General features: G+C 37.8%; 1 protein-coding gene across 1 annotated transcript; it reads right to left on the bottom strand.

Annotated features, from left to right (window-relative positions):
* Nucleotides 1–7,926: 7,926 nt before the first annotated feature.
* MTMR6 (myotubularin related protein 6) lies at nt 7,927–26,212 on the bottom strand. The gene is made up of 14 exons (XM_015817029.1): nt 26,108–26,212; nt 23,966–24,082; nt 23,155–23,317; nt 22,873–23,030; nt 20,357–20,485; nt 18,803–18,937; nt 17,816–17,948; nt 16,711–16,820; nt 15,744–15,869; nt 14,608–14,657; nt 12,809–13,009; nt 11,728–11,862; nt 11,524–11,650; nt 7,927–10,431 (listed from the first exon to the last, which is right to left on the bottom strand). Exons 1-14 carry the CDS (start codon nt 26,129–26,131, stop codon nt 10,186–10,188), a joined length of 1,854 nt encoding a protein of 617 aa, XP_015672515.1. The 5' UTR covers nt 26,132–26,212; the 3' UTR covers nt 7,927–10,185.
* Between the last annotated feature and the right edge of the window lie 1,783 nt (nt 26,213–27,995).

A 27,995-nucleotide genomic window follows, 5' to 3' on the forward strand; every position in this document is an offset into this window, starting at 1 on the left:
TTTCCCAATCTATGTGAATAGAAAGGAAAATTACTTATACTGCTTTGTTTGCAGACATTTAGTTTTCTACCAACTTCTTTAACATTTAAGGGAACATTGTTCCCAATGTTCCTTTCATATAAAACTTCCCATGGGTATATGTAGGACTAAACTGAGCCTGAAGGGAAGGTCAAAAGCATCATCAGTCATGAGTCCCTGCATACCCACAAGAGATCTAAGTCCAACCCACCTTGAATTCCTTTCTTTTCTTAACTCCCGCTAATTTCCCTTGACCGTTAATTCAGATTCTTGTAGAGAGCTTAAGCTTGCAATTAATCTCTATACTCATTTGAACTGCGTGAATCTCCTGATTTCCCCGTTGCTTGACAGTATCTGTATCGTGTTGGTTTTCTCCATTCTACCATATTTCTATAATGTTCATTATATCTACATTCCCCTCTAGCAATAAGTGCTCCAGTTGTCTTATCTTGGCTGATGGTCTCTGGGACGTACATATAAATGTTTACACAAGTCTTCCCTTTGACACCCCCCCCCATATTCTTATTATTATAGCCTTGGGGCTTTCTCACTTGAATATACAACTTTTCAAATTTGCAACATTCCTCTTTGAACAATGATAATAATTTTTGCTCTTATTATTTGGGATCATCCTTCTCAAACCAGATATTCCTCACCTCCTGTCAACTTCCCGCATTCCTTCACCAACATCAAATTAAAAGCTGTTCTACTTTTTTGAAATTAAGAACCTGCATTTTGATACATTTTTGATGCCGCACCTCCTTTTATAGAAGCCTGGTTTCTCTTAAAAAATAACCTAGAGCCTTAAATTAGGAGCTTTCAAGGGATACAAGGGACATATACACTACACACAAGGGGTGCACTAGTGAGTAGCTAATACCTACAGAAAAAGAGAAGAGGCTAAAATGCAATGTTGCATTGCAAGTTAAAAGCAACAAAAATGTATATGCCACCTGACTCCAAGAGAGTTTGTAGTGTATACAGAATACAATTCATTACTCTGTGCTGTTCTAATAGAGAATATAGGAAAATGTGAGATGGGTTATACTATCATTAGATGGATATAGAGTTGGTTGAACAAGTGTGCCCCCAACTATATAACAAAGATGCCACATCAAACTGAAAAAGTGAATAGGCAGGGCATTTGATCTACCTTGCCATTCAACATATTTATAAATTATCTGAATTAGAGGATGGAAAATATGATTATCATATTAGCAGGCAACGGAATATAGGGTGATAGCAACACCTTGGAGAACAGTATTAAGATTCAAACGGATCTTGATGAACTGGAACAAAGAGCAGGAACCAACACAATTTATTTCAAAAGAAACACGTGCAAAATCCTTTATTTGGATAGAAAAAATTAAATGCATGTGTAGGATGGTGTGAAGGGAGAACAATATTAGGTAGCAGTGCATGCAGAAAGAAGCTTTGTGTCTTGACAGAGCATAAACCAATAGTGTCAAAAACAGCATATACAGTATTTCACTCATGCCTACAGTTTCACATAGATGAGAGTACAAATCACTGCACAATTATAATTAAGTTGCCCAAATCACTACACAATTATTATTCTTTTTTTCACAAACCATGATTCTAAAAAGCTGAATTTGTACATAATTGGCACCAAAGTACAGTTGCATGTGATAATAGGTTAATGTGTGACCCGCTATTTTCCTACTGTTCTATCTAAATGTCAATTTCTTTTCATCCAAAGGATTGTTGATTTCTTGCTAACACACATTCCATGAGGGTCTCTGCCTATTTTGAGATGCAAAGCAATGAAAAGCACTGAGACAAGCAATGCTATTGAAGCTCACTAGCTCATGAAAATGCCTTGAGAAGTATAAAAGGGGCCCACCAAATCATGGTCTTAAAGGAAACAGGCTCCTAAATGGAACTTACAATTAGACTGAAACGCTTTGTAAAAACAACCACCAACACAAAGCACCTTTCTGAATGCAAATGCTATTGAAGCATTCTCTCTCCCAAGTAATACACCTTGGACTATATTCTCTGTGTGTGTCTATGTGCATGTGTGCTCATGGATGTGTATGTAAGGCAGGAGGAAAGATAAATGCACTCCAACCTATTTGGCAACTATTCCTGCAAATTCTGCATTATTTAAGAGCTATGTGGTGAAACAAATGTCTTGCATCAATGATGACAAAGGCCTCCTTTTGGTAAGCAATCCAAATGCTGTGGATTATTGTTTTAAATTACTATGTCTCTCATAAGAAAAATATTTAAAAATAACTTTTAGAAAGTAGCAAATATGTAGGATGGGGAAAAGATATACAGAATACTGTAAAGAAAACCTAGATTATTAAGAATAAAAGGCACAGCAAGTAACTGCAGATGCCTTTGAAATAACCTAGTTTGGTTTTTTTGTGGAAAGGAAGGGCAAACCATTGTAAAGAGTAAAGCTGGAACAGAAGACGAACAGACCAACTCAGGCACTGAATAGATACCATCAGGAAGAACATGTAGTACATTTCTATCTGTTTGGGAACCTGATTTAGCTACAACACAAAACATTTTATCATCAGGTCTTCCTAACCCTGTTATTCTATGTTCTGTGAGTCACTGTTTGAATGTGGGGCTTTTAGCACAAAGCAAATGCACTACCACTAACCTTATAGTCCTCCTTTTGGTAATAATATCTGAAATAGTTACTGCAGACAAATCCTACTGTTGCAGATTACACCACAGAGCTTGTAGGGATGTAGATTCATGAAGGAGACTTTCCTATTACCACAAATTCCTCCTGATTTAAAACCATCCCCCAAGCAATATAGAATATTGGGAAGTGCTTTATGGGCATTCTTGAAAATTAGACTGAGATGTGTTCCATAGACATAGTATTTTTTCCCCCCTATATGGATCAACATATTGAAGGCATTATTTCTTCATTTCTTTTCTATTCTCTCTAGATCAGTGGTGTTAAACTGCTGACCCACGGGCCGGTTTCATCATACTGAAGCCGTGCCCACCCCATTGCCGGCAATGCAAAAAGAGTCACGATACGTCGTGACACGTCACGTGATGTGGTGCGTTTGACACCCGTGCTGTAGATTGTAGCCTTTCCAGGTAGAACTAGTCTGAGCAATTGGGAAAAGACTGGATTTATGCAGCAGAGAATTTTCTAACAAGATAGTAACATCTAAAACAGCGGTTCTCAACCTATGGGTCGCAACCCCATTTGGGGTCGATCGACCATTTCACGGGGGTCGCCAAGCAAGGCTGTCTGCCATTTTTTCCCCTTTTCCGGCGGGTGCCTCACCTCCCTTGAGCTGGGCCAGCTGGTGGTCGGCCTGCTCCGTCTCTGCCGCTTGCCAGCTACGCCTCGGCCGGCGCAGGGGGCGGAACCAAGCATGCGCGGCGCTCCCGGGCAGGGAAAGTCCTCGACTTACGACCGGTTGGGTAGTCCTCGACTTACGACCGGTTTAGTCCTCGACTTACAACCGGTTGGGGTCGTGGCATTAAAAAGGTTGAGAACCACTGATCTAAAAGACTGCATGCTATTTATTATTATTCTTTTAATTAGTTACTGAAAGGTTTATTGGATAAACTTTGTTCAAAATCTTTACTCTTAAAAATACATTTTTGTCTTATGTGATCATTGGACTGATCTCAGTTATGTTTAGGGAAACCTTAGCGGGAAAGGAAACAGAGACAGAGAAAGGGAAGCTCACAGAGTGGAAAGTTATCTCCTTTCTAAACAGAACTTCTAAAAAGATGTAACACAGGAAGGAGTGAATTTTATTCAATTATTTTACTGTCTTTTACATTTTTGTTTTTACATTTTATGTTTTTCAGATGTGAATTTCCAGGACTCATTTTGGAGCTCCATGCTATAAAACTACAACAAACAGACACTTCCCAGAGCAATTACCATTAGTAGAAAAGAACAAAAGGCTAATTGATTGATTTTTCTGAGATAATAATGAATGCATTATTTTATAAAAAAAAATTTCCTGACCACCACCCAACCTTAATTTCAAGGATCTGATTTGTTACCAGAAAAATAAAATCTGGGGAACTAGGAGAAAAGTAACTAAAGCAGGTATGTCAAACTGCCGGCCTGCAGGCCGGATGCGTCACGCCGAAACCGCGCCCCACTCCATTGTCAGCAATGGGGAAAAAGTCCCGATATGTCACGCAACGTCACGTGACATCACGAGTTTGACATGCCTGAACTAAAGGAAACACAGCCTATTCACAAAGTGATGATGATTGTAGTGGAGAAGGAAAATAAATGACAACAATCATAATATCCTGTCACAGAGTATGTAAAAAAGGGAGCAGTTAGGTTTGGCCATCTGGGCTTTGTGTTTGGTCTCTCTCTTGATAAAGCGACTGTGAGAGCTTTTGTTAGGAAAATGAATGAATGGAAATGGGATTATTTTGTTCAATGCTATAGAGTTAGAGTGATGCTTTCCAGATGTGACACATTACTGTTATTTTATGTTATCTATTTTACCCTGGAATTAGATTGTGTATTTTACTTTTATTTTCTTTGATATAACCATCAGACTAATCAATACTACTTTACCGTGAAGAGTCTAATAAAAGGGACTTTGGGAAGAAAAATAATAATAATGCTGCAGTGGAAAATACAGAAGAGTATTTCCTGAGAGGACTTTCTGTCATGTTCAGGGAGAACTGAAACTTCTCTATGTCAGCCTACTTCTGAAGCTCATAAAGTGATAATGGCTTTTAATTTGAAACAGTAGAGGGGGAAAGGGGTGAGACAAAGCCCGTTGTAGAGATGATTCTATTCCCCTTTGTGAAAAAAATGCTTTTAAATTGCCACACTCCTAGATTCAGGTCACTAGAAATTGGATATGGAAGGAAAATGCATAGACTCAGCAGAGCCCTGCTGTACTTCCTCATATGCCCATTTGGCAGCTGTCCTACAAAACTGAATGGTTGAGAATTTAAAGCTCCAATTAAAGAAAAAGGCTAGCACACAGTTCTCAATTATAAGCATCTTTAATGACTATATGCAGCTGAGGGATCACATAAAATTTGCATGAGATTTTCATAGTGTGATGTTACTTTCGTGTTTTTTAAAATCAGGCATCTCAGCAAGATACAGTCTGATTCTGACATGAATCTGACCAGATTAAATTCCATCTGGAGATTAGCTCTGATGCTGCATTTCAGTTTGAAAGCACATCCTTCACCTAGTATTGGGGTACAACTTAAAACATATTTCCAACATAAAATCAAGAGTCTGTTAGAATAGTACTGTAAACAAACCTAAAAAAAATCTCTGCTTAGATAAATATAAAGGAAATACTCTAATTTGAACAAAAATCTAAAATGTTTCAGAGCATATGAGACCCCAAACTCATTAGCTAAGTTTTCTCATGATAGCAATGTGTTTGGAGAGCTGTAATTATGTCACCAAGAAACAGGGTTGGCAATCTAAAATCCTTGATACTTTTGTGAAGTTACATCTATACAGGAATACAGGTTTAAGCATTTTTTTCCTACTGAAATGTACAGCAAGAAATACTGCTTTAAGAAACATTAAGTTTTAAGGTCTGGATTTTTACAGCTGAAGGAAATTGCCACATGAAAGAAATCTTGGAAAAGTTACAGGTTCTTTGCAACCTGCAACCTGTATAACTGGATACCTCACCAATGATTTAAAAATAATATTAAAATATTGTTATCAACACTTTTTTAACTGAAAAGCCCTCAAGGTATCTATCCATCCTGTGATTTGGGGTTCAGGCTTTGACTTTTACAGACAGGTGACATGGCCTTATATAGCTTTTGATCCTCTCAAGCATTTGGCCCAGTAGATCAGATTACTATACCTCATAACTTTGGGCCTAATCCAACAGGTATCCTGAGATTTTAATGAGGAATATGGAGCACGGTAGCTCATGTGGTTAGGATGCTGAGTTGGAGGTTAACAACCCGTGTTTGAGACCTGAGTGCTGCTGCATGGTGGGGTGAACTCCCATCATTTGCTCCAGGTCCTAATGGGCCCCAGCATCCCCTGGCCAACAGTGATGTCACTAATCCTTTCAACCAGAAGCGCCTTAAATGGTGCCTCTGTCAGGAATAGGATGGGAATATAAGCAATGTAAACTTGGAAATTAATTATTAATTAAATATTAATTAAGGAGTAATTTAGTAAAAACAGCTCGTTAGAATACCCATCATGAAGCAGGTAAAAGTAAATAAAATGGAATATTCAAGTTACCAAACCCGTATCAACCTAAGACATACCTAAGCTAACCAAATATCTTATTACCTGAGCACATTTTAAAGACTAATTCACGTAAAAAATGTTGCTACATGTAGCACCTGAGGTTGTGCTCTTTAAAAATTATGTTATGCCTTCTTAAATCTGGCATTTTCCAGATGTGTTGAGGCAGCAACTAGCTAAATTTTCTACTAGCAGAGCCTTTTATGCCTGACCTGGAAATTGGATGGAAGGCAGCAGTTCATTAGCAACTATCAGGACCCATGAGCAGCTATGTGATGAAAGGGGTATTGTCCAACAAAATAGCACAGCAAGAGTGAGTTCAAAATCTCCCTCCTTCTCATATGCCACATGCTGACAAATTGTCCTAATGATGGCTATTAATGTGCACGTGGGCAAATGCACATGCACCCAGCAGATTTGTTTAAGGGCTTTACAATGTTGGCAGTTTTATTTTCAACCCTTTTTTAATGATTCCCAGAATAGAACTGGGTTTTTTTCCCCACAACTACCACCTTCAGGATTCTGAGATCTTCTTACATCATATCAATTCATATGGTGAAGTTAAGAATATTTTACCCAAAGGGGCAAACTTTACACTCATTTAAACTGAACCACACTTGCAATTTGGTTGACCACTCATCCAGTTTAAACAGATTTTTTATTCACCACCATCATAAACAGAGTTATCCACATTTGACATATTTACTACCTAGTATAAGTCAAGATCATTTATGAATAAGTTAAAAAGCATTTGTTTCAATACAGATCAGCTTCTTACATCCATGAACAATATTTATTTCCACTCTCCATTTTCTCCTTTTCAGCCAATTAGCAGCCTGCCACTAACTCTTCTTTAGAGTTTTAGTTAGGGAACCTTGTTAGACTTCTGAAAATCCAAGAACACAATTGATGTAATCACTGCCATCTATACTAATTTTCTCTCAGTAAAGCTGTGGGATGAGTTACGGTAAGTCATTGTTTAATAATCATTTCTATAATTTGTCAAGAACAAACATGCCGCTGAGTAGTCTATAATTTCCTGGTTCTCTTTTTAAAAACTGTCACATAGCTACGTTCCAGTCATCTGGCGCTGAACAAGATCAAATGTATAAGTTATACCTTTTGCTAGATCAGTCATTCCACATTTACATTCATTAAGAACCCTCAGGAGGACAAGCATTCTGTTATAATGTGTCTCTCAAGTATCCTAGCGTATGCTGTTTTGTGACCTACATTTGCTGTTCTGATTCCTTCCAAGATTTCTGTTGCATTCTATATCCTCAGTAGTAGTAGTGGTAGTAGTACTAATAGTGGTGTGTGTGTGTGTGTGTGTGTGTGTGGCTGTTCTGATTCCTTCCAAGATTTCTGTTGCATTCTATATCCTCAGTAGTAGTAGTGGTAGTAGTACTAATAGTGGTGTGTGTGTGTGTGTGTAAGAGAGAGAGAGAGACAGAGACAGAGAATGTAGATTTGGGTAATTCTAATCCTCATCTATCAAAGGTCACTGGGTGATTTTGGTTGTCACTCTTTCTCAACCCAACCTATTTTGTTGTTGTGGAGAAAATAGGGAGCACTAAGCTTACCATCTTCAGCTCCTGATAGAAAAGTGGAATATAAAACAAATACCGGTACCTGTAGAGGCAGATAATCCAAAGACTTGCATTTCTACTATTGAAACTGATTCAAAAAGCTACTTTTATAACCGTTCAGCAAGATTAATGCAGCTATACATAGGTCTTTTTTTTAATCAGAAGACAATTGCAAGAAATAATTTGTAATACAATGTTTGGTCTTATACTTTCAATATATCTGGTATCAAGCAATTATTAATCTGTAGGAAAAAAAACTAGAGAGTAAAACAACTAGAGGTCCATATTTCTCTGCCCTAATATTTTTCAAAATTACTGTGCAAAATCTGCACAATGCCTAAACAGGCAAAATACATGACAATACACCATATCTTGGGTAAATGATAGATCCCTTTTTTCTCTTTTAACCATTTTTTGTAATTAAATAGGTCTATCATCAACAATATCAAAAAGCACAATTTTTGCCACTTATTCCTTCGTCATACATTATAATGTGACCCTTGAAGTGTTCCAGGTAAGATTCTTCTCACCTGTTATGTGACTGAATCCCAATTGTTGTGACTGAATCCCAATTAAGATAGAATGAGGCAGCCGACTGCGTCAGGTTTTATGTAGCCTAATGGTGGTACTGTTCACACAGCCTTCAGTGATTACTGCAAAGGTAAACTAATTTTCACTGTCTGTGTAATAAGCATTTGGTCCCTCAGGTACAAATTACCTACTATACCACCTGGGATGTTTGATATTCCCAAGGCATGCATGTTTACCATCTCAGCTTTCAATACTCATTTCCTTTTCTTCATTTGAACAATAAAAACAAATTGGGAGAAAGCAAACAGAGATAGGGTCCCACTAAAGCAAATCCATTCTTTTTTCTGGTGAAGTAAAAACAAAGATATTGGGAAAAACACTGATTCACCTACACAAATACACAGCATACCTTTTACCTAAGTATTCTGCTTAACTGAAGATCTGTTTCCTGTGACTTTGGATACTGTCCTGGATAGTAAATGTGAACATATTTTCAAAACATCAAAGATTCTGCATCATTTTGACTTGTAAACCTAAATGTTAATTTGTTCTTAGCCTTTACCCAAGAGTGGCTACTTGATTAGTAATTCACGTTTATTCACCTAATACATTAATGTGGTAATCCTACTGAGTGAATAACAAGCTTTTTATTTTAAATTAAGCTGCACCTTTTAAAGCAGATTTACAAAACAGATTAAAATCCTTCAGGAAACCGCAAATATATCCAATCAAAAACAAGGTATGGTCCTATACTTTCTATTTTACTGGATGCTCAAGTTATTTCATACATAATTGCAAGAAGCCTAAAAATATGACCACTCTGAAATACAGCCTGTTCTTGGACATGGGTACTCCAATCCTTGAAATAAATGTGGTACTCCTAGTTTACCTGAACTGTACCTCCAATAGTTGGACAGAAGTATATGGAAGATACACAGCCTTAGGGCTGCAATTTTAACTCATTAACCAGGTAAGAAACCTTCTTTTCCCCTTTTCTTTATAACTAGAGCTTCATCATAAAGTAAAGAGAGAGAGAGAGAGAAAAATTTCTTACTTTTATAATGGGTTAAAACTGAATACAAGAAATTTATATTCCATAATTACTGATGTGAATCTCACGGTACTGTTTTGAAAGAGAATAATTTAAAGAAGTCACTAAGCATATTTTAGATATTCTAAATGAGCTGCTCTCAAAACATGAGCAGAACAAATATATATGAATATCGTTCTTAATACCTTGATACTAATTAATGACGTAGATTTCACTGAAAATACTGTAACAGGCAATAGATTAAACAGGAACACACACACACTTTACATTTATATACAGATGTTCATTGATCCCAGTAAATTGTCTGTATCCTAAAAGCAAACAGTCAAATATCATTTACTATTTGGCAATAATCACACTGGGTGAATTAGAAGTAGTCCTATGTTAGTCGGTTCACTGAAATCTTGGCTTGTTTAAATCTCACTAATTTCAATGGGTTTTCTTTGACTATGACTCCATCGGGACCAAAACCGGTGAACATTTGGAATGAGCTAGTGTAGCTGCAATTTATTACGGCATTCAACTTCATTCCCCAATTCCCCACAAAAGATTTCCTAGGTTTTTCATATCCTTTTCAACATTGTTAAATTCAATTACCTCTTACAAGAGTGGCATTTTCAAAACTAAATATGCACTCTAGTCTACATTAATGAAGCTTTCCATTGCACACATTAGTTTTTGGTTACATTCCAAGAGATCAGACTCACAATGCCCTGTCTTGAGCTTCAATGTTTTCAGAAAAGCAGAACTGCTTTGTGTGACATTTAACAGGTCATTTTTGCCACTCCGTATTCCAGGCTGACAACACTAGGCTCTGTTTTGGAGAACTCTTCCATGTACTCGCTGTATCGATTGTCTGCTGTGTTGGAGCCCTCTATTGTCCGAATACAGTCATTCTCGTGTAAAAGAGGCTGCTCCTTCTTTAAGCAGAGCGATGAGGGACAGACAGACTGCAATGGTTCATTCGCAAAGACTGCATCCAAATCCTTGTGTAAATGGTGGCCCAATTTCTAATATTAAAAAAAAAATGATTCAGAATTAATAGCTTTTATCTCTTTTTTTCCTGAAAGCAGGACAAGAAGCAACGGATGGAAACTAATCAAGGAGAGAAGCAACCTAGAACTAAGGAGAAACTTCCTGACAGTGAGAACAATTAACCAGTGGAACATCCTGCCTCCAGAAGTGGTAAATGCTCCAACACTGGAAGATTTTAAGAAGAGACTGGACAGCCATTTGCCCGAAATGGTAGAGGGTTTCCTGCCTGATCAGGGGATTGGACTTGATGACCTCCAAGGTCCCTTCCAACTTTATTATTATTATTATTATTATTATTATTATTATTATTATTATTATTATTATTATTATTATTAACAGTACTTATTCTAGTTTCCAATCTTCTGGATAGGAAACTGCTTTGTACCTAAGTCTAGTCACTGGTTTATGTAGTCCAGTATTGTCTCCTCCGACAAGTAACGGCCTCCCTAACCTCAACTGGAGGCACTTCCCAGTTATGCTAAACTAACACCTTCTACTTGAAGATATAAGGGACTAAATATGGGTTTTTCTCTCACTTTAGTCTCCAGTTTCACCCATTGCTTCCCCGTAATATTGATTGTTCATCCATCCATCCTCTTGTTCCTGATAAGCAATAACTGTAGACCAGACATGTCAACCTCGTGATGTCACGTGACATCGCGCAATGTATTGGGACAGTTTTGCCATTGCCGCCAATGGGGTGGGCGCAGCTTCTGGATGATGCGTCTGGCCCGTGGGCCGGCAGTTTGACACCCCTGCTCTAGACTGAAGTGATTTTACCGATTTACTATTACAATCCGCTACCCACTGTAAAGTACTAAAAATGCTGGTACTGGAGACTGTGGTACAAGAAATCAAAAGAGGCAACTGGATATCAAGTTAGTGGAATCTTAATTTCTATACCCAATTGCAGAAAACAAAAACAACCCTCCTTAAACTACAGATACAATGCAAAACAATAAATGGAGATTAAAATCACTTCTAATTTTGGAATAAAGAAATGATTTTTGAGGGGTGAAAGTGGTCCTATTTTAGAGTCAGGAGTGAAATTAGTTGCCAATACTCACATTTTCCAATTCTTTAATATCTTTCTCCAGTTGTTTATTTTGCTCACTCATGCTCATCACATGGCTGAGCACAGATTGCCGGGGATGCATTGTGTGATCAAACTGATGATACATGTTTCTCCAAAACCTGTATGTATCAACACAATGCTATGTTAATGCACCCATTCAGGTCCTGGGACATAAAACACATTAATTGAAACTTACTTAAGATTAAAGGCGGCTGTATCTGGCTCCAGAACTGTAAGTGACTGTGAAAAACGTTCATTGTAGATTGGATTTAGGTATTTCCTGTGGTCATCCAAAAGAAAAGGCCACAAGGAATAAGTCTTCTGTTTCAATCTTAAGATAAGAAGAGCCTAGAGTTAAGCACTTGTCAGTGGCTGAGGAATATCAATACAGTATCAAGGTACACAAAATGTGGGATATTTATGACCAGAAAGCAGGCATAAAGAGCAGAGTTTAATTACAACTATGAACTACAAAGAAAGTGTTGAACACTGCCATCCTGCCCATCCCTACCCCATTAACATTCACTAATTTAAAGATCACAAAAAAGAGAATACAATACAGATATCTAGTCCATTCCAAAGCTCCTACCCAATAAACTGACTGGAAGAAATTTCAGGATGTTAAATGGCCATCAAAGGGAGGAAAAGAAAAGATATTGAAGGAAGACTTATGTTCATGTGGTTTTCTTCTATATCAAAGGAATATATTACTCTCAAGAAGATTTTGCACATATTAAAATCCAAACAAGCAGATTTCCCCCCCCCCAAACATATATATTGGGCGTTTCCTCCATTTGAAAAATGATTCTAAGCATCAGCACTTAAAAGAGCTTCACCTCACTGTTCAGCCTAGCAAAGCTTGATTTCCATCACTGATTTTATCAGATAGTTTAATATTTAATAGCCCTAAGGGGAAACTCTTTGACTACTTTTGGCAGTAAAGTGCAGCTGTTCCATTAGGCTGTAGCAGAAAGAAAGACTAAGTACAGGAACTCTTTTGCTACAACATTCCCCTCCCCTCTCCGCTCCTTTCTTTCCCTTTCCTTTTTTTTTCCTTTTGAAAATTTATTTTATTTTTAAACTCCCACAATTTAGACAGTGATTTTTCAGGCTATAAGTCTGAAGACAGGGACTTCCTTTCTATATTGATCTGTTAAGTACAGTGGGAAGCTTTCTAATTGTAGCATAAAAATGGTGGAAGAAAAAACACAAGGGAGGAGGGAGGAATAAACTGAGAAGTTCAGTTTTGTGTTAATGTATTGTTCTAAGAGTCTTACTTGAGTTCTTCTCGTTCTTTTTGGCAGTTTCCAATGAAGTTTCCAAACTGGCATGAATGGATGTGCTCATGGATCTGAAGGAGAAAAGCTTCATTGTACTCAAAGGCCTGTGGAAACTGCTCTGTCAGGTGCCAGACGCATTCTAAAAATTGGGCAAACACGGGGGATATTTCCTTTGGGTCACCATCCAGTTGTCCACATCTATAAAATATAACATTCCGTGTCAATTAATGAGAGATAAAAATGATGCATTTCCCATAGTATATGAGAAACTTTCACTAAACAGTCTATGGATACACATAAAGACTGGTAAAAAAAAATTGTTGAAACTTCCTTTTTTTAAACCTTGTTTTGTGTTACACTTTATGTAACACAGTTGACAGGGCAATTATTATTCAGGCAGAAAAGAACTTCTAGGCACGTTCACTGGGCTGCAGCAAAAGAATATAGCACTCCATATCAAACTGCTTTTTGGAGACCCTGACTTGTTTCACAACCAGTCCATCGTAGAGTTTGGGGTGGCTGATATCTTATGACTCCCAGGGCCCTCCAGACTGGCCAAAGCAAAATATCTGCATTTGATTTGGGGGAGGAGGTGGACTGCATGGGTTTAAGGGACAAAATGATTGCCTTAAGCCAGTGGTTCTCAACCTTTTTAATGCCGCGACCCCAACCGGTCGTAAGTCGAGGACTAAACCGGTCGTAAGTCGAGGACTAAACCGGTTGTAAGTCGAGGACTTTCCCTGCCTGGGAGCGCCGCCATGCGTGGTTCCGCCCCCTGCGCCGGCCGAGGCGTAGCTGGCAAGCAGCAGAGACGGAGCAGGCCGACCACCAGCTGGCCCAGCCCAAGGGAGGTAAGGCACCCGCTGGAAAAGGGGGGGGGAAATGGCGGACAAAAAAAATGGCGGACAAAAAAAATGGCGGACAGCCTTGCTTGGTGACCCCCATGAAATGGTCGATCGATCCCAAATGGGGTCCCGACCCACAGGTTGAGAACCACTGCCTTAAGCCTTCCAGAGACTTGGGTATCCACAACACTTAACGTAAAACCCCAAATCCTCCAAAAGAATCAAAGTCACCCAACTCCAAAGAAATCTTTAAAAATTTCAGCACTACCCACTCTGGTAAAATTAGTGTGTCTGCTCTATTTCCTGTCCACTAGCAGGGCATACAGAAATGGTTTGCTCCTCATCCATGGCATGGAATAGAATGCTGTCTGAAATACACCACAATAATGACGTCAGTGGGAGGAAACTGTGTGCCGCATTTAGACCTTAGTGATTCAAATATAAAATGTTAATCTTAACTTCAGTTAGAAACACAACACAAAATAGAATGGGGAAAAAAACTAAGCTTGTGCAGTATTTATGCAAGTAATAATGGGAAAGGTACTTATTGTTAGTGGTCTATACCATTTCGCCAAAAACCCCTTTGCAAAAAGGATAGCTCTTCCAGCAAGAGAAAAATAGTGTAAGAGTGTGCAACCATTTGAGCATAACTTGCAACCTGCTAAAAACTAGGAAAGGGCTGTACAGCACCCCAAAAAATCTGATCAGTTAAGAGTTTTAAATCAATTAATTAAACTGGAAATAAGGCTGCTCGGGTTTATTTTTTCAATCTTTATAAAATCTTGAACAGTATATAAAGCAATTGATTGTTCTCAAATAAATATTTTCCACCTTAAATATGTTTGAACAAAATCACAATATGCAGGCTTATACACTGCATATTAATTTAACATAATAAGGCACATGACATAAAGAATACATGTGTAGGCTTTTTACAGTGAAAAACATTACCTATCTGAAAATTTGTGTCCAAAAGCAATCCAGTCTTTTTCCACCAAAACCTAGAAGAAATCATGTATCAGTTTTTAATCAAGTACTATGCTTTATGTTTTAGTTTAAAAAATATTTCCCAAGTCGCCATTTTCATTCTGGATTTCTTAGCTCAATCGAGAAAGCAAAACAGGCTTTCCAAGGCTGGAAGGTGAGGACTACAAGCAGCCCTTGCTTACCAATCACTCATTCAGTGACCATTCAAAGTTTCACTGTTGCTAAAACAGGAGATGTGTGACAGGTCCTCAACATTGTGGCTGTCACGGTGTACCCGTGTTCTCAACCAGTGTATATTTACAACAGTTGCAGCATCCTGCAGTCACAATTGCCATTTGCGACCTTCACAGCCAACTTCTAATAAGCAAAGCCAATGGCAAAGCTGGAAGGAAGTTGCAAGTTGTGGTCACATGACATTGCACTTAATGACTGCATGTGATTAACGATCGCAACCCGAACTGAAAGGAATTGGTGTGATCACGTGACATCATACTTAATAACTGTACTGCTTAGTAATGGAGATGCCAATCCCAACCGTGGTCAGTAAGTGAAGATTACCTATATTGTACATATATCTTTGCTCTTCCACACAAATGCCACAAGTAAAAAAAGACAAAAAATGCAGATTTTAAATGATACTGTAAAGTTCATTAATTACAGAATTTAAAAAACAAAGCACAAACGTAATCATAGGTCAAACAGATCTTTAAAATATCTAGTCCAAGTTACCAAATATAACAGACTCAACTTGCATGTTTACAACTTAAAATTAGCACCAGAAACACATCAATAGCTTGTAATCTTTCCATTTATTGAGGAAATATAAATATAATATCTGCTTGAAACATTTTTGAAATTACTTATTTTAAAACACATATATATTTAATATCTGAATCTTACTGATTCAAGAATTATTTGAATCAGGATCCACTGTATAATTTAATTACACTTGAATAGTAATGCACAGTATTATGTTCAATAGCCCCACTATTCAGCAGATGAGCAAATCTCAAACACAAAATTATTGAACTGCAAATTTAATAAAGTTGGTCAGCTTTAGCATTGGGCAAATATGACTTAAGCTCGCTTTGCATACTTACCATGAATCCTTGAATTGTTCTATAAAAAGGATCCAATAATAGAGAACCCAAGGAACAGACCTGAGATGTCCGGTCCCAGCCATCAGAGCAATGTACCAATACACTTGCACTCTCAAAAGCTATGGCCTGTGAAAAGGACAAAACTTACTGATCTGTACATAACAAAGAAAATGAATTCAACTATTTAATATTTAATTCAGCCTTTCAAAAACTCCAAAGGTGCTAGAAATGGAACTCCCAGAAGTTCTAATCTAGCCAACATGAATGCAGAACCAAACCATCTATAAACTATGTCACATTGGAAAGGAATTCTGAGAATACACTCTCAACGTATTTATAGGCCAGTGTTCTCAACTTGTGCATCTTTAAGATTTTTGGACTTCAATTCCCAGAATTCCTCATAATCACCCTGAGACAGCTAGACATATTTATGCCTGGATCCCACCTAACTGTTCAACATTTATTTACAGCTGATTGCTTCAGGAAAAGAATAAAAGAATTACTCAATCCACAGATCCTTGTTTGCCTTAATGACAAAATATGATTATCATCGCTTAAGCTGACAGTTTTGTCTCTTTTACTTTAGGAACATTAACAGATTGCCTTATGGCAAGTTTGAATGCTTACCAAATAAATATTATTTAGTTAATATATGCAACATGAACAGCATATACATTTAATAAATAATAATAGCTGACTTAAACTATTTAGGAAGTTAGGCAGTGGCCCGTCTTGATGCCATGATATATACTTCTTTTAAAAAAGGCAAATTCCCAAACAGAATGTGGTGTTTTCTATTTAAACACACATGTTCTGCTACTGATCTATGGATCCTTGAAGAGTTGAAGACTTTAGAAATGAAATTTCCAAATTCCCTTCATCTGATGGTGCTTACTGAAGGCCATCTATATTCTCAAATGGGATAATACAAATATCAACTTTTGACAAATTACTAAAGGCAAATTACTTTAGCTAAGAAGATAGCAGCATCCAACACTGCTTTGATGTGTCGCAGCCATCCAGAGCTCTCCAAGCCAGACAGGAAATCATTGACTGATAGGCCTCTTGTTCCACAAACTAAAATAAAATGAAACACAGATCAATTCAAAATCAGTAGTAGCATCTCTCTGTGCAAGAGTCAAAAGTGGATTTTAGCAACTATGTGAAGAAATCTGAATATGAAGTATTTTCCCTATCCTGGTTTCTTTTATATATCCTGTTTATGTCCCAATCCGTCTAGACTCTGGTTTCCTGTATTAATTGTTACTTATGCGGAAGCAATCTAGTGTAAACAGTTCTTTTATACTATAAAAATAACATAATTATCTTCTTCATAATTCTACTTTAAAAGAGCGCATCCATCACATTGCTAGCTTTGAATCCTCAATGTTCCTCTTGTTTAGAATGCATGTATGTCTTTTATAATTTAAATATTTACAATAAGGAATTATCAATGCAGCCATGCACTTGTTTGACATGATGTGACTCCTCAGTCTCCTCAGATGGGCAGATATTGTAAATAATGCTAATAGCTGCTAAACTTGAAGGAAATCATGAAGGAATAACTTCATGAGATTCCAATTAGGTAGCTTTCCACAATTAAGTATTTAAATGACATATTAATTATATCATATAAATAAATCATAATAAGTACATAATTTATGCATATTAAATATTGATGTAATTTATACATTTATATAAATATTTAATAAAATCTCCATTACTAGGAAGGCAAGCTTTAACAATTTCTGAAATAATCCATACATAAATGAAACCATAAATGATTAAATGCATATACTGCATGACTACCAATGATTCTGCCTTGTTTGTATTAAAAACGTGGCTGCTTTAATTGAACTGAAATATATTCAACAGAGGAAATCATTAAGAGGACAGGCTCTCACCATATTAGAAAGTTGAATTTCACATTAGCAATATATATAGCATGAGAAATATACTATTTCAATAAATCCTTTGATATGAGCTAGATTCATGCAAAATCATTTTTCTGCAAGAGTAAATTTTATACTCAAGAAATGTTTAATGTTAGTGAAGGGCACATATATTCATACCTTCTAGAAGCTTTTGCAGGCTTGATCTCATTACATGGATGTTTTCAATGCCAACAAATTGGAATCTAATGTTGGAATAATTATCTTCATTTTCATAGCCTTTACCTGCTGCTCTATTGGCCATTGCATTCAGCTTGGAGAAAAAGAAGGTACAGTCATGTATAGGAAACAAAGTAATATACAACTATTATAATAATTTGTATAATATATTCTAAACCATGTGTACTTGAAACAGAGGAAAATGGTATTTTTATGATTTAGCTTCTAAGACTTAGGTCTACTGTGATTTTGCATGATTTTTTTTTTCTAACTCAAATGATTAGCCATGCTGACTCCCAACCCAGTACCCTCAGATATCTTAGTTTCCTGTAAGTCACTCAGATCCTTTGGAAATTAGAGTGGCATTTAAAGAAAATAAACACAATAAAATAAAATAAACATGATTGTTTTCACAATCCGGTGAGGAGAAGGGCGGGGTACAAATTAAATTATTATTATTATTATTATTATTATTATTATTATTATTATTATTATTATTATTATTAGAACAATATCGAATTGAGAAGGTCATCCTATTCCACTGCTCACTGCTCAATTATTTTTATCATAACTAGGGCACCTATCTCCAATTCCAAAAGAATCAAATCTTTTCTGGAACTGTGCAGTTGTCATATAAGGAAAAGACATGCTGCATCAAAAGTATTCCCGACAGCGCTGCAGTTGCAACCCCACACATTTCGAAATGCTTTTTTTCAAACTGAATGTGAACCATTGCATGATCCCATTGATAAAGGACTGAAAATCAATAAGTAGAAAGGAAATAACAAGAACAATTTATGAAGCGTATATGCTGCTTGATACCCAGCGACTCTGGGCAGTCAACCATCAAAAACAGGAAAACCACGACAAGTGATAAAAATGAAGAGTAAAGACAGCAAGAATGCCAAAACGGAATGGGAGAAAAAGAAAAACAACCTACAAACATACCTTTGGTCTGGTGTCCATGACATACATATAGTGGTTAGTGGGATTAGCTTTACTTATTGCTTGCAACATGTGTTCATCCTCCAGACATCTGGCACTGAATCCTGAGAGAGGCTGACTACATCTGCAAATGGTGGCCTGGTGAGAAAGAAGAGGGGTAAATATAAAGAAAAGGTTGCACTTACACCAGTGGTTCTCAACCTTTTTAATGCTGCGACCCCAACTGGCCGTAAGTCGAGGACTAAACCGGTCGTAAGTCGAGGACTAAACCGGTTGTAAGTCGACTACCCCCCAACCGGTTGTAAGTCGAGGACTTTCCCTGCCCGGGAGCGCCACGCATGCGTGGTTCCGCCCCCTGCGCCGGCCGAGGCGTAGCTGGCAAGCGGCAGAGACGGAGCAGGCCGACCACCAGCTGGCCCAGCCCAAGGGAGGTAAGGCACCCGCCGGAAAAGGGGAAAAAAATGGCGGACGAAAAAAAATGGCAGACAAAAAAAATGGCGGACAGCCTTGCTTGGCGACCCCCGTGAAATGGTCGATCGACCCCAAATGGGGTCCCGACCCACAGGTTGAGAACCACTGACTTACACGAATGAAAGCTGGAACAGTAAGTCAGTCTGTAGCTATCTTACAATGTAACAAAAAAAAAAAAAAAAGGAAAACCAAGGCTCCAGGGTTTCAAATCTGTACCTGCAAAACGTTTTTGGGGAGGAGGGGAATATGCTCAGATTTTCTATAACGATAGATTTAAAACATAAATACAGCTTGCATTTGCTGCAGAAGTATATTTGCAAATATAGCTGATTTGCATCAGTGTCACTGAGATTGTTATTCACCAATATGTCCCTTGCTTCTTGTGATCATGCATGCTAGCTGAGCTGTAGGCTACTGATTCCACACAGAAAGGATGGCCAATCTGTGAGTTTTTTAATTGTGGATAATTACTACATTACTGCTTACAGAAAACTAAGGAAACTAACTAATACTATATTTCTTTATGTTTGACAAATTATTATAGTCATAAATACCCAGTCTTATTATTATTGCAGGTTGTCCTTGACTTACACCTGCTCATTTAACAACAGTTCAAAGTTGTAACAATCTTGGAGAAAGCGACTTATGACTTGTCCTCAAAGTTATGACCACCCTCATGGTCATGTGATATCAATTTGAGTGCTTGGCAGCTGGCTCACATTTATGACCATTGCAGTGTTTTGTGGCCATGTGATCGCGATTTGCAATCTTCCCAGCCAGCTTCCTAAGGCAAAGTCAGTTGGGGAAGCCAGATTCACTTAACAACCACGATGATTCACTTAACAATAGCAGTAAAAATGGTTTGCAAAACCAAGTGATGACTCGTTTAACGACCACATTGTTTAGCGACTGAAATCCCAGTCCAAACTGTGGTCGTAAGTCAAGGACTACTTGCATTAGTAGCATCCACTTTCATTGCACTAGAATAGATCTAGGGACCTAGATTACTGTACTTACCCACTTTGTCTTTTCCTGTACTGGAAAATAGCCTTTAGATACTTGCGTTGAAAAGAAATCAGACTATACCTCATTATCTTTATGATAATATGAGAGCACAGGGAACCTTCCTTTGCTTCGGAATTTAGAACTGCCAACAATTATGGGCTTGCTTGCACTCCTGGGAACATAAAGGTCTCTAGGATATGTCTCGCAAATCTGTGAAAGTTTTAAAAAAAAAGAAATTGGAAACAAAATTCATTTTGGGTATGTTGTATATCCAATTTCCACTTTTTATCAGAAACATCTACATTGGGATATCTAAAAGTTCTCAATATCAGAAAAAGGGATTGAAGTGGAAAGGAATGAGAGAATAGAATACAGCTTCAAATGCAATAATGTCCAGTCTTATCTATCTCTTCTGGCTGAGTGTAATGATCAAGAATGGGACCATAGCAATTGACCACATATTTACAGGAGGCAGTACAATTCCCCAGCAGTTTGTGATAAAAGCCAGAGCTAAGATGAGCTGTTTAAATTAAAATTCTCCATTCAATTTCCAGGGTTCTTCAAAACTAAAAACAAAGTATTACTAAAATGTTAAAGTCTGACTATCTTTTTAAAAAAAATAGCAAGTGAAAATATGGGCAATTAATTGTGTGATAAAAATATATACTGATGAATGTTTCTACCAGTAATCCTAACACATTACTAGTTTGTGGATTTCCGTATTTCTACAACATGTCTATTTCGGTATCCATTTTAAATACAAACGTAACATAGTTACAAAGAAAAAGTTCACCGAGTACAGCTCACTAGTTGCAATGAAAGTTGACGTGAGAAACATAAAACAGGAACCATTTTTAAAATGAAATTATCAGTAAAAATATCCAAGAACAAAAGAGGAAAAGAGAAATTATGCAAGACACGGGAGAAGGGCGGGGTATAAATTTAATAAAATGAAAATGAAATGAAATGAAATGAAAATCATAAACATTTGCCTGAGGCAGGGGTGGGGAACCTTGGCTCATTTTATGACTTGTGGACTTCAACTCCCAGAATTCCTGAGCCAGCATGGCTGGCTCAGGAATTCTGGGAGTTGAAGTCCACAAGTCATAAATGAGCTAGGGTTCTTGGCCTGAGGCATACAATCTGGGGAAAAAATCTCTAGACCAAAGTATAAGAAAGATATATCACAAAAGGAAAGCTGACCAACCTTGTGTATAACACTATGTAATGTAATCATGACAAAGGTTTTTACTACAAGGAGTCCTTCAGTTGTGATGGTAATTGGGATCAGAATTTCATCAGTAAGCAATGCAGTTGTAAACCACAATATGACTGCATCACTTAGCAACAGCAATCCTGGCACTTCCTGTTACTATCATTAACCAAACTCCACCAGTAGTTAGGTGAGGACTCATCCTGATCCAAGGCCTGAGTTTTGGTTAAGAGTAAGAGTCTTCAAACTCTCCACCCGCCCATCTCTTCCCTATCTCTGTCCTTCTGGCTGCACTATTTTGCAAGATGAGGCAGAGGAGACAGGTGTATGGAGGACATCGAAGTTTGCCTGCAGTTATTACATGTGGGCAGACTCCAAATTTTGATCACATGATCCATAACTCTGGGGACTGGGCATATCTACTATTTTGTTCAGCGCTACCACCATAATGTTAAAAGGGAAAAGATTAACAAAACTACTGATTGGAAGAAAATTAAAAGAGCCTCCCTCCTCCTCTGCCTGCCAGACTAAAATGAACTCTATGCCAAGCTGCTCCATTGCTCTAGGACAGGGGTAGGCAACCTTGGCTCTTTTATGACTCGTGGACTTCAACTCCCAGAATTCCTGAGCCAGCATGGCTCAGCATGGAAACTTCTCCATTTCTCCTCAGCATGGCTGGCTCAGGAATTCTGGGAGTTGAAGTCCACGAGTCATAAAAGAGCCAAGGTTGCCTACCCCTGCTCTAGGACAAGAAGTCTCCAATTATTTTTCCCTGAAAATAAAACTACATGTTATTCGGCAGATCAGTAACTCTTTTTGTTTATATAACACAATTTTCAATTTGAGAAAGATTCTTCAGAGAATCATCAAAGTCATTATCAAAGCTAATATACTATACTATGGAAATCCGTTCAACCAGGTCCTGAGAAATGCTTTTTTAACAAATATATTGTTGCTGAAAATAGGGTTAAAATATTGCCAATTACAGGTTTTAAATGAGAATTACAGCATCTTGTTTAACAATCTCCAGTCAAATCGTGATCTCTGTTAGCAGGGAAAGAAAAAAACACAGATGTAAACAGAGATATTCCAAATTGTTTTTCAACTTGTATGTGTACCACCTGAATAGGTCTTGCAGATCATCTAACCACCCAGTTAAGGACAAGTTACATTAACCCTGACTCAAAGAAATTATTAAAAAGTTGTATGAATCAAGAAAGTGCTTTTGAAACAGAATTCTGAAAAAAGACAATAAATAAATAACTGTTCCTCCCCTGACATAAAAGCAATCATTCTGGTATTCAAAAATCCATTCGATCTTTGTAAAATATGAGAGGACTAGAAAATCAACAGATACATCATAAATGCACAAGTAACCTATTACCTTATAATCGTGGTTTGCATCTGATAATTGCCATTCAGAGTTAGGCACACCCATCCGATTGTATTCTTCTGTGAGGTCAATGATTTGCCAGCCTCGCACCCTCTCTTCCTCGCTTTGTTTTGGATTATATGAAAAGGCATATAATTCATCGTATCTTGCTAAAACAGGAGGAGGGAAAAAAGGAAAAAAAATGAGTCTGACCTTTGTTGTCTAGTTCTTTAAAATATAAGCAAAACAACCCTCTGTACTAAACATATTGAAATGAAAAAAGCTGTCCCCTACCTGGTTTTGACAGCTGAAGCAAAGAATTATAAATATCATGGCAGTCTCTTTCTCTAGGAACAATGAAGTGAACTATTCTGAAGTTCTTGCACTGAATTACTAAGGGGCAGCCAGAAGTAGTCAAAGCAAGTTTCTCCACTGCAGCAATATGATGGTGTAATATCTACAGCATACAGGAAACCACAAAAACTGTAAGTTAAACAATACAGAGAATGCTCTTTCAACTATTTTAGTTTCCACTGAGGGTACATAAAATCCGTATCAGTATTTCCCATTTCAGCTATCTCCAGATGTATTGATGCTACATCTCTCAGAATTGGCTATGCTTGTGGGCATTCTGAAAGCTGCAGTATCAATACATATAGTCAGTATCAGGTTCACACAAGATGACATACATGTTCACTATAATGACCGTAATATTACGTCAGAGTTGCTTGTTGCGCTTTTTCTGTTTGAAAAGTAGCTTTAAGCATATTCAATGGAGATTTCTCATTTTGTTTAGGTGCAAATATACCCTATGTATAATTTACCTCACTGATTTCATTCAGGAGACTGCAGCTAAAGGTTAATTTTTTTTCCAGATACTGAAATATAGATGCAGTGAAGCTCAGAAAAATATTATATTCTTTTTAAGAAAAATTTTATAAAGATGTGCAGCTAAACAGTTACTACACACTCAACTTCCATGTTTAGGACTGCCTTTAGAGTTGTAATACAAATGTCACATGGCTGTAAATGTGTGTGTGTGTGTGTGTGTGTGTGTGTGTGTGTGTGTGTAAAAGAATGCAGCATAAAATCTTAGTCTCCTTACCCATGTCTCTTTCTCGCTGGAATCTATAAATAACAAGTGAGTTGCTGTAAGGTAAAGAGTTCCCATTTGTGACTTGATGTTTGTACTGAATCGGTCTAGTAATTTTACCTGTTCAACCTGCATAAAAAAAAACAGTGTATCTCATGAAACTAAATAAATAACCAACAATAGCTCAGCATAACTGAAACCAAACTATTTATTGCGCAGAAAGTTGTCCTGTATGGTATAGTTTGCTCACAAGTTGCACTAACGTTCATAGCAATATAGTTATTTCTTGACTATCTGCATGGATTGTTTTCTAAATATCAAAAGTACTGAAAGAATTTAAGAGGATGCTCTTATGCTTTGTTTGGAGCCAGACCACAATGAGTGTCCTCTGGATTCCACTGTGAAATACTTTGAGCCTGGGGTAGGCCAAGATGAAACATCTGCTCTAGACTACAATCCACTGAAATTAGGGCATGAATGTCTCTAATTATGAAAGGGGGGGTCCTGTTCATGCCCAACTCTTCATACCTTAAGCTGCAATATTAGATGTGCTAAATTTAAAAGTATGCTCTAAGAACACAACAAGATCTGGTTCACACATACTGTTTTTTCAGCACTACTGGACAGAGATACAGACCTACAAATTTACAATGACAGGGAAATCTCAGGTTAAGAATACTGGTAATTATTGATATGCAAAAAAAAGATCAAGCAAAAGGTATTGACAGATGGGGGCTATTGTCAGTTACTTACAAGAACGCAAGGAAAGGTTTAGTTATAATGTAATTAGGTACAGATACGAGTTTGATACTTATGTCTTCTTTGTCTTCGATTTGTTACGATGTCATTACATGTTGTGTGACAACTGTGTTGTGGTAATTTTTTCGTAGTAAAGTGAACGATTTAATTAAACGATTTAAATTTTCATTTTGTCGTATACCTTATTACTCCTTTGTAATTTGTCACATAAAAAAAAGGAGGCAAACCTAGAAAATGATAAAATACCAGCAGATTTATTGCAAGATTATACAGCTGAATTGCTACTTGCAATTGATAAATACAGAAAAAACAGCAGCAGCCAAGCAATTCGGGAAAAAAAGTTATTTCAATAGCAAAAATGACAGTGCTGAAAAATGCTCAGACTTCTGAATTATTACATTTATCTCTTACTAATGCTCAAGATTTTGTAGTCCAGAATTCAACAGTACATGGTATGAGAATAAAATACAAGCTGAATTTGGAAGAAGTAAGGGTTTCCAAAATCACATTGCTAATTTCCAATAATGGAAACAGTAACAAAGGTGTTTTTTTTTTAAAGAAGAGCATCTATCTTTGCTTACTGTGTGCCCTTTGAAGTTTTTTAAACATGGTACTGGCATTGTACCCTATGCAGTGCCCTTGGGCGGCACACAATTTACACAATGGGTTTAAGTGATGTTGATCACAACTAACTGTGGAAAGTCCTTAGGATCCTGGTGCCTGGAAAAATCTAAGGCAATGACAAAGCGGCTGATAAGCCTGCTAGTTAGATTTCATTAACATATGCTTCCAGGAATTGAAAGAACCTGATAGACAAATCTGTCAAAATGATGTTCAGTGGATCAAGAAGAGACTGAAGCTACTCAGTAACACTTGCAAGATGTCTCACAGGCCGCACAATTCCAATTCTACCTATCCTTAGTTGGAAATAACGGAAGTGTAGCGCATTTTATTATTTTAAGCCTCTCCAGATAGGAAGCATGCATACACCCTGAAAAGGTGACGACTCCTTTGAAACACCCAAGTACTTCGCAGAAAGCGGTCTGCCTTCTCCAAAAAAAATGCTCAACAAAATGCCAGGCACCAGCCAGGGCAATGTCACCCCCAATATTGCATCCCCAAAATGTGTTGGAACTACAGTTCCCGGAAATCGCAGGCGACCAGCTCTGAATTCTGGGGACTGTGGATTCTAAACATCTGGAGGGCAGCACGCTGGGAAAGAGCGTATCCTGGTCATCTCAAGAGAGGCCCGCACTCGATGGGATGCCCGCTCCCACGGAGAAGAACCGGAGAGAAGCCTGGGCATCCGGAGTAATTAGCGATGTCACAAATTAAGGGTTTGCTCCCAGTTAACCGACTGCCAAACGAGCCGGCGCGGAGGGAGAACATGATTACCTTCGTGGTGCGGATGTGCTCCATGATGCCACCACGCCCAAATCAGTCCAGCAGCCACCGGAACCACCAACAGCAACCACCGCCTGTTTCTAACTGGAAGCAGACCCGGCGTCTCCAGCAGACACTTCCTGATAACCGGGCGGGGGGGAGGGAGGGAAGAAGGAAGGGCAGCTAGAAGGCCGACGCCTCCCACAGCGACCCCTACAGCCCCGGAAGACCCAGTTTTTTTTTTATTATTATTATTATTATTCCAATTTGTATCCCGCCCTTCTCCCGAAGGACTCAGGGCGGCTCACAACATTATTAAAACAAAGAGAGACCCACACACCCCATCGAATAAAACCAAATTAAAACCAAAATTTTAGTGTTGTGATAATTAAAATTTCTAAAAAACCCAATTTAAAAATCCTCCCTAGGCCAGGCCCGCTTGTTGGAAAAGCCATGTCTTGAGGGCGCGGCGGAAAGTAATGAAATCATTAAATCCGTATATGTCGCCCATCTCACTATCAAAGCGAATTTGGGCTGCTTACAGTGTAATAAAATAGAAACGTAAAAACAATTATCAATATAAGAACATTTAAAATTATACGGGTTAAATATCGACGCTTCGTAAAAGAGATAAAGCACATACAGGCGGTGGGCACACTTACCTGCATCCTTGTATTCTTTGTGCGTGCATTGGTACAGCAACGAAAAATTATGGATTCATGAAAAAGAAAAGTGATGCTAATTGACACATCACATTAACTTAATCACATTCTTAAAGGGTTTGACATTATTGCATTTGATGGAGTTAAAATTCAATAAATTCAGGAAACTGGCAGGGCAAACTACTGTACATAAACAGAGAACAATTCCCACATTCACTAGCACTAACGATGTTACCTAGCAGGTAATGAAACATCTACAATCAAACAACTAAGCTCAGAGAGCACCATCGACTCTGATGACTCCAAAAATTCAGAAAATTAGGCTAGCATGTTTAAGATTTTGTCCTGATTTTACTTATAGCAAATGAAGGAATAATATGTATGTGTAAATCTGCCTGTGTTTCTGAACTTTGTGATTGTTTGCTTCTTCAGCATTCAGGTCTCTATCATTCTCTTTAGCCTAGCCCAGGGGTCGGCAACCTTGGCTCTTTTATGACTCGTGGACTTCAACTCCCAGAATTCCTGAGCCAGCCATGCTGGCTTAGGAATTCTGGGAATTGAAGTCCACGAGTTATAAAAGAGCCAAGGTTGCCTACCCCTGGCCTAGCCTGTCTTAGAAAGCAAGCAAAACTGCAAGAAGAAAATATGTTCTGATAAGTCCTGATCAGGATATTTCTCTCACGTTAAATGTTCAGTTAGGCTTACTGGTAATTGCTAAATATTGGCATTGATACATGGTACATATACTACATATGTAGCTCTCTATGAAAACATAATAGACCTATTCTGCTCCTTTATATATTTTGATACAAATTTTAATATTTTGATCTGAAGGCAGTGGGTTATAGGTCAAAAGAGGTTAATGGCACAACAAATAAGTCAATGTTGAAAATGCCACAAAGACACTGATTGGTAAACTGGAATTCTTGTGACATCATCCTCCTGGCCAATCAAATAGAAAACTTCCAACCACCAAGGAATTTGTGGAACACATTGGCTTGTTAATTTTCAGGGAAAGGGTTAAGTTAATGGTTTCTTTCAGTTTTTACAGATGATGGGAAAGATTCAAGTTAACAACAATAATGTCAAGGAAGAAAGACCTTTCAAACCTGGGCCTTCTCTGGCGAGGGGGTCCCAAGGCCAATAATGAAGTCAGGTAAAAAAGAGTATTCAGGACAGGTTATTCAAAGGTTAATTCATCCAAAAAGGTCCTTTGGTGGTACTGGAGGCTAAAGCAT

The sequence above is a fragment of the Protobothrops mucrosquamatus genome, unplaced genomic scaffold (genome assembly GCF_001527695.2).
Source record: "Protobothrops mucrosquamatus isolate PMUCROS unplaced genomic scaffold, P.Mucros_1.0 scaffold549, whole genome shotgun sequence".
Classification (NCBI taxonomy): domain Eukaryota; kingdom Metazoa; phylum Chordata; class Lepidosauria; order Squamata; family Viperidae; genus Protobothrops; species Protobothrops mucrosquamatus.

What these genes read in the sequence shown, in the direction of transcription:
- MTMR6 (XM_015817029.1), bottom strand. Translation starts at nt 26,131, where the DNA reads ATGGAGCACATCCGCACCACGAAG. An exon ending in AGCACATCCGCACCACGAAG is followed by an intron (nt 24,083 to 26,107) that starts GTAATCATGTTC and finishes TTTTTTATGCAG; the next exon opens with GTTGAACAGGTAAAATTACT. An exon ending in GCTTCAGCTGTCAAAACCAG is followed by an intron (nt 23,031 to 23,154) that starts GTAGGGGACAGC and finishes CTCCTGTTTTAG; the next exon opens with CAAGATACGATGAATTATAT.